A 12481-nucleotide genomic window follows, 5' to 3' on the forward strand; every position below is an offset into this window, starting at 1 on the left:
CGCAGCTTAACGGTTCGACCTAAAGCTTGGAAATGATGGAGGTTGGAGATAGCACTCCGTGCATGAAATAACAGCCTTTCATTAAATTCTATCTGCAGTATCAGGTCAGACAACAGCTTGCCAGACGTTGTAATATAACCGCACAGCGTGAGCTATTTATGTTTGCCGTTCAGCGTCAGCGGCGTAACCAGCTTGACAAGGGTGGTCGGGTGCGACGGGAGGGAGGTAAGACAATATATATATTTTTTTTTACAAAAAGGGACAAGCCAAGGTCTCCACTTTGTTTTCCTTTGTTTTATATCCCTTTAATCGCCTTCTACCCGCCTCCATTCTGTACACGTCAATGGTTTCGTGACTCCCTGCATACCACTCTTGCATAAATCTCAAACTCGATTGCCCTTACCTCATTCCCAAAGCCCCAAAACCTCGAGTATCGTAGCAAACGCCCAGGAAATCCATCACTTGGGCGAGCGCGCATATCGTGTCAATCCATTAACTTACGTCAGGTTAAAGCTCCTGTTTCCCTACCCCCACCCTCTGCTTGCCTGTGCACCCCGAGCAGCGAGGCAAAGGAAATCAATGGACATTAAGCAAGCCGCGTTTGACATTCTCATCCTGCGAGCAGCAGAACACCGCTTCTCACAAAACAAACGCTGCCAATTGGATGGGGTTGGGAGTCGGGGAGACGGAGAGAGAGCGGGGTGGGTGTGTGAAGTGGAGAGAGGGGTGGTCTAATTAACAAGGGAGAGCTCTCCCATCCGCCTGTCCTTTTCGAGTAGTACGCAGCGAAGGGTGCAGCCATCCATCAGTCCATTAGCATCCTTTCTCCTAATCCAGTGGCCTGCCGTCAGCGGTGAAAGAGTGCAAGGACTTTGTCTGTCACCTAAACAGTCATGGCGTCGACTTTCTCGTGGTGTTTCTGAGTGTCATGACCCTCACGTCTGCCCTTTGAATATAAACGACTCTCTTCACATGATTGTAACTTCAATACTTCAATTTAAAGAAAGAAAAGCGTAAATTCGTTTGGTTGGTGCTTAACAACAAAGGTTGCATCACGGCAAGAAAAGTCAATACTAGAAATACATGTAATATGATAACTGTAATTTTACCTGGCAGTAACTCTATAAAATGGGAGAAAAATGAGTGAAAGGTGTAAACTGAAGGGAAGGGTGCAGCGACAGGAGAACAAGCGATTGGCGATAGAAGGATTCAGATGGTGTTACCTTTAAAACTGGTCTTAACACAGAAAGTTAGCGCTTGCAAATGTGAGAAATAACAGGAAGGAAAGACTTTTACTATAAAAACTTAAACGTTAGCAAAGTCTATTTTAAGACAAATATGAAACAAAGCTTAAAAAATAAATTACATACCTATTAATTTACAATGCTAGGGCTTTTTATTGTGACCACATGACATCCAACTACAGTCTTTCTTAATGACTTTAAGATAATCAAGTCTATGTTCCCTTTTCAAAATACTACAAGAAGTCTATATTTTTGTGTTAAAATGATACAAGATATTCATCTGGGGAGGATTACAGTCTTGTGTTTAAATTGTACAAGATATCCAGCTAGGTAAAACCACAGTCTTGTGTTCAAATACTACAAAACATCAAACTAATCAGAGATAACCAACATCATCTTTGCAAGGAGACGGCAGCAGACGCCTGTCAGCAGACTTGTCTGCGCCCTCAATGTCGCCTGGAAATGCGATGTTCAGGGTGCATGTGGCCCAGGCCTGCACTCGAGTCTGATATTCGGCATATTCATGACCCCAACCAGTCCTCGTTTGGAGGCCGATACCCGCCATGCATCGTGACCCCGGTCCACTGCGTCAGAAGTCGGTAACCAGCTGCAGCCCCACATCTGATATTGGGGTAGGAACAGGGCAAGCAAGCAGAGGAGGCATTCGGCCGACACCGCGATAGCAATGGTGGGCGGGGCTAGGAAAGTGATAACATTTGTACTGCAGAAGTCACGTGATCTTTCTCATCTTATAACCACGGTTTAATACGTTACGTTTTGTGTGTGTTTTATTTCAGGCGGATAATATAAAGTCTTTTACTTATGGAGATGATAAAGAGCACAGACGCTGTAGTGCACTTCAAGGAGAAAGTGAACTTGTTGACTGGTGTGTTATCCCCTAAGAGATTTATTTTGGATGAAAGCGAGACGAGATCATTCGTTCTCGCCGTTATGGAGCACGTATTCCGAGTTCTTTCGCGACTGCTTATTGATTACGAGGTGTGATGTGTGTGGCATTGACATGATATTGCAAAAAAAAAAAAAAGACGATTTACACAAATTAGGCATCGGGTACAATCCCACTGAACAGGAGAAGGAGCTGAGCAGACTGAACGGAGGGTAGTGGGGTTTGGATTTGTGTGACGTTAATGAACAGCCTTCAATGAAAAAGGCGATAAAACTTTTTTAGGTTGGGATTTTTTTTTTTTTTTTGGGGGGGGGGGAGAGGCATCCTTCAAAATGAATCTCAGGTGTAAGTTGAAGTTCAGCGCAATTTTTGGTGTGACACATTGATTGAATAGAGCGCTGACGACTAACCTGCCCAGCCCCTCACATCAGATGTATTAAGCTGTGACTAGTGACTGATGGTCAGTCCAGTGCTGACGATGAATTCGCGTCGAGGGTTAAGCAAATCAACAGAATCATTAACATCCATCGCACAACAGACGATTTCGGTTCGGACAGTCTGGCGTTAAAAGACGTAAGTCGCCGAAAAAAAGGGGGAATGCACGTGAATCTAACTCATTAACGACGTAGTTATCTCTGACTAGCAAAAACAGCGCAATCATTCTTCTTTTAGCATAAAATGAAGGGTATTCGTGTCAATATATCGTGTCAACAGAAACTGATCACGAGATCACGGTCACAATGGATCACAGTCATAAATCATCGCCCGAAGATGTGATAGATGTCGACTGAATTCCAATTAAGCACACACACACACACACACAGACGGAGAGTAAGAAGAAAAGATAGCTTTTCAACCCAGTTTTACTCTTCTTTGGATGTGAGGGGTTTGCAATCTAATCTGCGAGATGTTTTTAGTTGCTGGAAGTGGCGGTGGAGAGACATAGGTAGAAGAAGACGGCAGACATGGCAACTGCTTCACGTATAGTCCAGACTTTGCGACTTCACTTCTCAGTCCCAGATGTGAGGCTCTAACCCCACCCAACCTCTTCTTCTCCAGTCTCTCATGCTCAACGCACGCTCGTGAAACATGGAGATCAGAATACTGGACAACTGCATCTTCAGTCTTTGTGTGCTTACACCACGTGACATTAAAAAAAAATTCCTGGGTCTCGCACAAAATCTCGATCCATCCAACAGAAGCCCCCGTTTCCCTTCTAAGCGTGATTAAGTTCGTCTCCTCCGATTTTGCAAATAACCGGGATTTTTTCATGTTCTGTTGCTGTCAGCGTTCGCTGGAAGATATTATTTCAGGTCTCTGTATCTATGGGGGTTTTTTTTTCAATGCGTATGCCCGCGCGTTTCGGCTTCAGTGAGCGAAAAAAATATGGGATGGGAGTTTGTGGATGAGGGGTGGTGTAGGGATGGGGAGAAGAGCGGGTGCACAGTGGTGCGTGTGCAGCTGTAACAAATCCTGCAACAAGCGGTCTCTTTAACAATTTTCACTCAACGTCTGCCCTCGTTCCCGTGCTATGAAAATGCCGACTCCACATGCTAACAATGGTCACATCACTGTCACTCCCACTTCGCACGTCATTGCCCCACACTACCCGCCTCTTCTATTCCTCAAAACATTTGTCATCATTTTACATCTCCGCTCGCCTTTGCCTACACCTCACCTTTCCGCAGCACAAAGGCCAGCATTTCGCCTTTAGAACCATAAGACATTTTGCTACCTACATAACTAAAGCAACCACAGTATCTGCGGGACAAGCCCGCTGGAGGTTGAGGGGTGCGAGACGCTACTACAGGGTAAGGGGAAATGACCGATGTACTTTTTCTGCTCGGATGTGAGAATAAACTTCCTCTTTCATATTTTTTTTTTACTGCGTTCTCAAATGTTACCTTTTCTGTGGAGTGGGTGGGGTGGGGGTTGGAGAGGTGGTGGTGGTAGTGATATATATGGGCGGTCTGCATCGTAACTCTGCTCCCTTTTAACTCAGTTTCTACCGAGGCAACCTGTCCTACTTCCTACTGCTTTCCTCTGTCATTCAGATTGTCTTTACTCCACCTGGTCTGATATCCCACTCGACTACGACTACACCACACACAAACACAGAAAAATCTAGGTTATACAAGCCATTGCTGTCGCTCAAGAACTCGATAGTAACGGGAAAACAATGATGGCGCGCCTTGGCAACTCTGGCCTCTGTTGCAGCCTTTGCTGTTGCCGATGCTGGAGTAGTTTGTTTAACGTGACAGTTACGGTTAATCAAGCACGATTAGCGGCGTGACGCGCCAGAGGACGGATACAGCCGTCATTTCTGCTAGTCAGCGGGACTTGTCATGCGTTCAAAGCACTGGTCTCACGCCTCTGTTATACACACCTCCGGTGCTACCTGGTGACGTTCTGTTACACTAACACTCTAGCCCGTGCGCTCCTCTGCCGCCATCAAGTCATACACGACCCTCTGCTAAGTCTCTTTTTGTGAAAGCCAGACACGGCCGCCATCACCTTCTAATCTCGCTCTCGTGTTCGACGTCTTCCAGCTCCTCAAAGTCCGAGACTGGAGGGTCAAAGAGCCAGCAGTCGATACACACCCAGGGGTGGGGAGGGGGTGTGACTGCTGCCGCTGAACAGACAGGGGATGTGACGATGCATCAAGTAGACTGTCTAACCGAGGGGAGGTAGAGAAACGAGAGACGCATGGGTTGGGCAAGAAAGAGAGATTACATGGCAGCGCAGAGGCAGAGGGAAAGAAAAAGTAAAAGAGAGCGGAAAAGTGAGATTGATCAATTTATTCTAGGGCCATGGATGGGGGACATAAAACATTGGAAAAAACCAATATTACAATAAAAAAAAAAATAACGATACTCTACAATAATTGGGCACAGGCATAAAAGTGCAGTTATCATACATATATGTATAACCAAATATTGAAGTCAATCTATACCAAGAAGACTGATTTTTAAATGCTTAAAATAATGTAATGACAAGTGAGCGAGAGAGAGATAGGTGAGGAAGAAGAAAGATGAGAATAAGGAAGGGAGACAGAAAGTAGGGAGAGAAATAGAGAGGGAGAAAAAAATGTGAGGAAGGAAAACATGTGAGGAGTTAGAGAGGGGAATGAAAGAAAATAATAATGAGCGAGAAAGTGAGGGGGGGGGGGAGAGAATGAAAGGAAGAGAGTGGGAAAGAAAAAGAAAACGGAGGGGGAGGAGAGTGAGTGCGAAAACGAGAACAATAAGAAAAGTGAGCTAACGAGAAAAAGAGCAGCAAAAACAGAGACTTCTAACCCTCTGGCTTTTTAAATCAGTTGTTTTGGCGATTTCAATATAAAAAAAAGGCGGAATCGTCTTGCCGGTTCCTATGAATCAAGTCGAGGAGTGGTTGTGGTGTCAGTCGATGATGTCATAATGGTAATTCCAAGAAGCTGCCACTGCGAACACTTCCCCACCCCAAAGACACTAAATCAAGAGGAGACTATCCAATCCGGAAAAATCCTCAGTCGTCTGAGAGAAATAAGTCAACGCACTTCCTGGCCATGAAGCCAGCAAAGCCACGTGTCGAGACTTAACTGTCTTAGCTCTGTCGGTCTGACTATGATCTAAGAACAAAAATAGTTTTAAAAGTAAACATTTGATATGTACTAAAAATGATAAAATATTTTTTCTTAAGTCTCGGGAGTGGGGTGGTGAAAGGGACTGGTCTTTTACGCCGAGTCAGCAACTAAGGCTTTTATCCCGGCAAGGCAGTCAGCGCTTAAACAGATGCCACATGCAGAGAAAGAACAGCGTGCCCGTGACGAGAGCAGACAGCACATATAACTAAATAAAATAATAATAATAAATAAAGATTTATATAGTACATATTTACACTCCGACAGACCACGCTCATCGCTTACAATAGGAATGAGACATGGACAACATGGACAGCATACGAGGAACGGAAGAATAAAGAACAGTACTGACGATGAGTAGAAGACAAATACAGAAAACACACCGAGGCAAAGAGTAACAAGAACTGAGAAAATCGTGCATCTGTAGAGGAAGACGAGTAGGAAAGTATCAAAAGCGGAAAAGGGGAAGGGTGAAAAGGACTGGCATCGTGTGGACTGCACTAGGAGCAATTCCCAAGGAAGAAGTGCGTTTTCAGTGCAGATTAGGATTCAGTTGTAGGTGGAGGACAAACAGCCAACCCTCACTGTACTGGTGATAGGCGCTACCCGTTGTGACACCGGACCGTACCTTAGGACTCGGAATTTTCTGCTTTAAGGATAAAAGTGTGAGAGGAACTCCTGGAAATATTTTATGTTTTATTTCAAGACCTAAGGAAAAAGTTATTTTACCCTTGTTAGTACAACGTACAAATAAAAGTGGTTTAAAAAATTGTTTACTTATTTTATTAAAACATTTTAGTCTTTTTGAATTTTGTTATTGATATGTTTCGTTTTATTTAGTGTATTCCATTATTTAATTCAATATAAACTGTATATAAAGTATGAATCTTAAATCTAAAATGTAACAGGAAGAAAATAATTTTCTTAGTCTTCTTCTGTTTCTTTTCCTCTTCTTCCATTTAGGTTATTTGTGCCGTCTGCTTAGGTAACTGCTGCTCTGGGACTAGTAACTTACAGTTAAATTCCCTAATTCAGCCTTTAAGTTCTATAAAAAAAAAATCTGAAAATTTGAGAACTATTTTATTGATGAAAATGATTTAATACTGCACTGCCATCGGAAATGAGCAACGTGTGAAACTTTGAGATCTCCTGGACAACGGAAAGTGGGTGAAAAGCCTATAACAAAATTCCAACCAGACAGACAGGCATAGTGCGTTGAATAAACGTGTGCAACAATAATATTTAAAGTCGTTGGCAGAAGTACAAAACCCTCCAACTGACCTTGTCTCGCTCCTTCTCCTTCAGCTTGGCCTCCGCACGGCGCACGCCCTCGTCCAGCAAGTCCACCAGCCGGACCGTCTCGCCAGACCGCGTCTTGAACTTCTTCCTGCAACACGGCAAGAGTAACAGGTGTCAGAGAGGTACGGTAATACACTCGGTGCAGGAAACACAGCAAAGATGTACATGTAACAAGTGACAGAAGGAGGTACAGCAGGTGAGAAAAACACAGCAAAGGTGTGCACATAACAGTAAGCAGTAGGGAAAAGGCAATCTATTTGCACTACCATATTTTTGAAGAGGGTTTTTTTTTGTTTTGTTTTAATTTTGAAAGGAAAGGAATAGCGATCGTACAGTTAAAGTAGAATTGTCATGGGGAGGAATGGGAGTGTATTACACCGAGCCAGCAACTATGTCTACTTCACGGCAAAGGCACTGTCATCAGGCCACTAGGGTATCGTTACAATAACGCAGTTGCACTTGCAAACCACATGTTGCTCGCTCGCGGGGGATAATGCCAGAATAAGCGCTTGTTTCCGCAAGACCTTTGAACTCTTCCTATCTCTGCCTTCAGATACTGCCATTAAACATAGTAGATAACAGCGGCAAGTGATATGCAAATGTTGGCAACGTGCCAAGAAAACGCTAAATCGCTGGACAAAGCTTCTCCCTCCTACAATTCCCACCAGATGAATGGAAGATATTCGACCTAAAAATTTCTAAGGGAGACAGCTCAGCCTATTGGGAGAGTCTTTGCCCCTCCACGTGTTTCTGTGAAGTCTATCCATTCTTTACTGTCACGGTTCTCTCCGACACAACTTGGGGGTGGGGGAAGTTAATCAGGAAAACATGGCATCCAATGAAGGATGTAGCCGTTTCTTTGAAAAGAATACCTTTCAAGAAAAAAAGGCGGCTTTCTCTTGTTATCAGGTCTTCATTAATTGCACTGTCATCCCCTTGTCTCACTCCATTTTCTCTACACGTAATGACCTGGCAAGTCTCTAAGCCAAAACGAAATTACAGGACTGGCAAACACCTAGTTCTTTCGGGTTAAGAACGAAAACAGTTTTGTCTCTCTCTCACACACACTATGCATGCACACACATACACGTCAAACACACTGCAAGGTAGCTTCGACAAAGTGTCGTGCCTGGTCACATGGCCAAACCAGACCAGCTTACACCGCTTGACTGTTACTGTTGCCGTGACTGTCGTGATCCTGATGCGAATATCTGTCGTTATGCTCGAGTGTTTGGAGAGTGTGTCGCCCAAGCACTTAAAACTGTTTAAAACGAATCGTGCCTCGAAGGTCTCTGCTTTACTGTACTAAAGACCATGTACATGAGTGTTAGTTTTCCTTTCATATGCATTCGAACTGTCAGACTGTTGTTAAGATTTTGCAGCTCTTTGTTATTGTCGGAGATCAGATCAATGTCGTTTTCAAAGCGACGGTTGCAAATAGGCCTTCCCTCGATGGTCGTGGAGGGTTTCAAACATTTCCCTTTTACGTAATTACATTGTGCTATCGGAAATCTTTTTTTTTTTTTTTTTGCTTAGGTAATCATCAAATAAAGTTTACGGTATCCACAAAAGCCTTTCACATTCAACACAATGCAGCTCCACAATTACTATTTCAACAATAAACTGTCAGCAAAATCATGATTTCCCTGTCACACCAGGACTTCTGGAAGGAGCCAATAAGGTCAGTGACATGTTTCTGTGTCACACACCGCGACTCCATGGTCTCCACGGCAAGAACGGCCGCCAGATCGATACAGCACAGATTCCTGGGCCGTCCTCCAGGACATGCTACGTGTCTTCTGCTGCCAACCACCCAGTGCCTCCTTCACCCCGCACACCCCCACCCCCACATACACAACTTCACCCTCACCAGCAAGGGTCTCTCAGGTCTTGCCCAACTTGTTCTTCCATCATTTTAACTCTCAGACCTTCTACACTCTACCCGCTTGTGTTCTCTGTCTCTCCACTCGCCATCAACCTCCATCAAGAATGTCGAGCGACATTTACGAGAAAAACAAGGGGAGCTTCAGTTCACCGCTGGGGACAGGTCTCAGCACAAGCCATTTCTGTTTAGAGCACATTGACGTTCCCTCGGCACAGAAAACGTTTCAGCGCAGGACAGTCTGTGACGAGTGCGTTTCCCCACTAGATTCCTGTCGAGCGCTTGCCGAGAACGTTTCACAGTTCCCCTTCAATACGCTGGATTGAGTTTAGGCAAAGTTAAGAGGTCAGGCAATTTGAACAAAGAAAGTACAGAGATAAAAATAAAAATTCTCATATCAGTCGGCATTTTCAGCCAAAAAATGATACGACGCCACTGTGTGTACAATTAGGCTCACGAGTACGTGTGCGCCCGTGTATGTGTGCGCGTGAATGAATGTACTTGGGGCATAAAGGGGAGAGGGGGGAGCATTGGTGTTTTACGCCGTGTCAGCAGCTAAGGCTATATTACGGCAAGCAGCCAGCCCTGTAAACAGATGCCACGTTCAGAGAAGGATCAGCATGCCCGAGACGAGAAATGAACTCAGGGTAGCCAACCTTCACTGTATTGGTGACAGGCGCTAACAGCGCTAACCGTTGCGCCACCGGACCGCACACATAAAGGGGAGAAGAAAACTCGCCATTATGAACTGGTCTGTGGCTGGCGTTTTACTGGTGATTTACATCGAATCAGCATTCAAGCCTATATCACGCAAGCCTATAGACAGATGCCAGATCCCACACTTACTGTCGTAGTGAAAAGTACCAGTTTGCACCTCGTGGTTGATATGACGGGGCAGGTAATCCCTACAGCCATTGCTAGATCTGATTATCGGGCATGGGCATCTTGGACTTGACATCATGCAGTGGTCTGCCATGTCTGTAGACCTGCAGCAGACACCGCATCTCGCCGTAAAACTGCGGCATCGATACCACGGACCCTGTAGCGCCATAAACATAGCCGCCATTGGGGCCTGGAGGACGGGGGACAGCAGCACTTAACAGGAGAACAGTCTCGAGGTTTGGCTCCACAGAGTACGGCATACAACGTCATTCCTGCCTGAAGTCAGAGGCAACATGGGAATGAAACGTCATTCATGCCTTACGTCAGGGGAAACACGCGAAATCAACGTCATTCCTGCCAGAAGTCAGAGGCAACACGCGAAATCAACGTCATGTCTTTCCATTTCGTTCGAGGCAACACGCGTGATGCTGGCCGTAAATGTCGGCGACTGAGTTCTTTATAAAGCTAATGCTTTTCGATGTTGTCTAAATATTCAACTGTCCTGATGCATACTTCATCAGACGTTCATAATGCAACCAAAGCGTCCTCCACTGTTATCATCTAGGGGGCCCACAAATTTTATTTTCCAGTAACATCGAACACGAATAAATGAAAGAAAAGGACGGAAGGAAGAGAAAGTAATAAAGAAAAAAAAAGAAATAAATAGGAATGAGAGAAAAAATGAGCCGAAAGGGGACAGAAAGGGATAGAAGTTTATTTGGAAGAGAATAAAAGAACCCACATTTCGCCGAACCGCACCGCAGCCCAGACGCCTGTTATTACAGACTTTTCGCGCGTAACCTAAGCGTGTGACAATTTACATATTTTGTCTGATTAATTTTCCCCACAAAATTCTCACGCTCCCTCGCAACACTTGCAGCGCACGTGCAGATGCAATTAATCAGCAGGTGCAACACCATTCCACGCCCCTATTCTTCTCTTCTTACGCTTGTCGGAACATCGGTTGCCATCCCGCCTCACCGCAAGCCGCGCTGTACATAACAGATATTATGTGGCTGTGCCCTGCCGGCTAGGGAACGTGAGGAGAGGAATAATCACGAAGGAGAGTAAATACGGCGTCACGGGTTCGCCAAACTACGTGAGATTAAAGCAGAAGCCAGACCATCGATACAAAACCTGTGTGTTTTGTGCACATTGTTTGTGATTTGTGTCCACATGCAGACTGTTAGCTGTTCACCCAACCTTTCAATCTTCTCCGCCAGCCAGTCTTCCACGTGGCCCACACGACCAAAACCGCTTCCGAAGGGTATTTTCACAGTTTTCAGTGTTGCTTGAAATCGAATGTGGGTGACAATTGTTTTGAAATTTCTGCGTCTGACGGCCTGACGGCCAACTACACAAAGACCTGGTACTATCCGTGGAATGCTATGAAAAGATTCACATGTCGTTTCGTTGGTTTATTTACTAGTTTATTTGCTAATTTTATTTTGTAGAAGTGGGGACAAAGACACAGAGTTCTGGTATCCCTCGGGTGACTCGGGTCTTATGAAGACCTCCCAATCTGTGTCGTCTCTTGCTTTCCGCTCTGTCGGGCAGCTGGCATCCTTCACCGCGCCTGTAAAGCTTGCCGTGAAGCAATCTAGTTAAAGTATTTAAATTTGTTTCCATGCCAGTGCTCTTTGTGTCTCCGTTCGTGGGTTCTCTTCCTGGGTTTGTTAGAACAATAAAACTTTCGTAATTTGAAGAGGAAACAAAACAGCATACCCAAAAATGAGAAGGAATGGAACGGTCTTAATATTTCTCTTCAACTTTTCAAAAGAATTCTATCGCATACCAGTCAGAAGATTCTACTAACTGGACCGTGAAATCAAAGCTGAAGGTACCGTTAAGCTTCGGCTTATAATGTTGTTGTTGTTGTTGTTGTTGTTGTGTGCGCGGAAGCGCGTGGTGTTTCCTAATAACACCTCAAGTAACCTTCCAGGAAAATTCCTGTCACTAGCAAGCTACACACACACCCCAGCGCTATGGCTCCACTTAACTATCAGTAGGTAACTGATTTACAAGCAGAAAATATATATGGTAGAGACTTACTGTGAGTGCGCAAAAAACTTTAAATCTTAAAAAAAAAAAACAATAGAGAACCCTCCCTTAAAAAGACTGAAGCAAAATTTAAAAAAAAAGTGAAACCAGAAAAAGCAATTCGACAGACACACTGTGGCTTGGCAGAAATATCTTTCAATCTTAAATAAAACAAAGGGATAAGCTTCAATTTAAAACAAATGCATGAACAGTACATTTTAAGATGCGTGCGCAAAATCTTGGATATAATTCCCTATGCGTTTCAGTAAAACGCAAAACTTCGGGAAGGTAGGAGAAGAATAGAAAGAAATAATGCTACTGTTTATAAATTCCTTCTTTACTCTTTCTTTTTTAAGGATGCCACAGAGCCTGGATGTTATACTGCACTGGTCTTCATCAAAGTCAAGTAAAGAGTAACGGCGACGCAGCCCTGCCGGCGAAATAGACGAAAGTCGCGATAAACACAGCAAGCAGGCATAAACCAACTGGAGAGGCAATGGGACACAGCTCCCTGTACACAGGCAGACAAAGGTCTACAACATCTCTGAAAATCCCTGTAGCGGTAACAGAACTTCAATAGAAACAAAAGAGCGTGTTTCGGTTTGAGC

General features: G+C 44.5%; 1 protein-coding gene across 1 annotated transcript in view; it reads right to left on the reverse strand.

Moving 5' to 3' along the window:
* LOC112558846 (arginine--tRNA ligase, cytoplasmic-like) overlaps positions 1-12481 on the reverse strand; it is an 84815-nt gene that overhangs the window by 7599 nt on the left and 64735 nt on the right. The window contains 1 exon segment of the mRNA XM_025229554.1: positions 7052-7157. Coding sequence (XP_025085339.1) covers positions 7052-7157 — 106 coding nt within the window.

This window comes from Pomacea canaliculata, linkage group LG3 (assembly GCF_003073045.1).
Source record: "Pomacea canaliculata isolate SZHN2017 linkage group LG3, ASM307304v1, whole genome shotgun sequence".
NCBI classification, from domain to species: domain Eukaryota; kingdom Metazoa; phylum Mollusca; class Gastropoda; order Architaenioglossa; family Ampullariidae; genus Pomacea; species Pomacea canaliculata.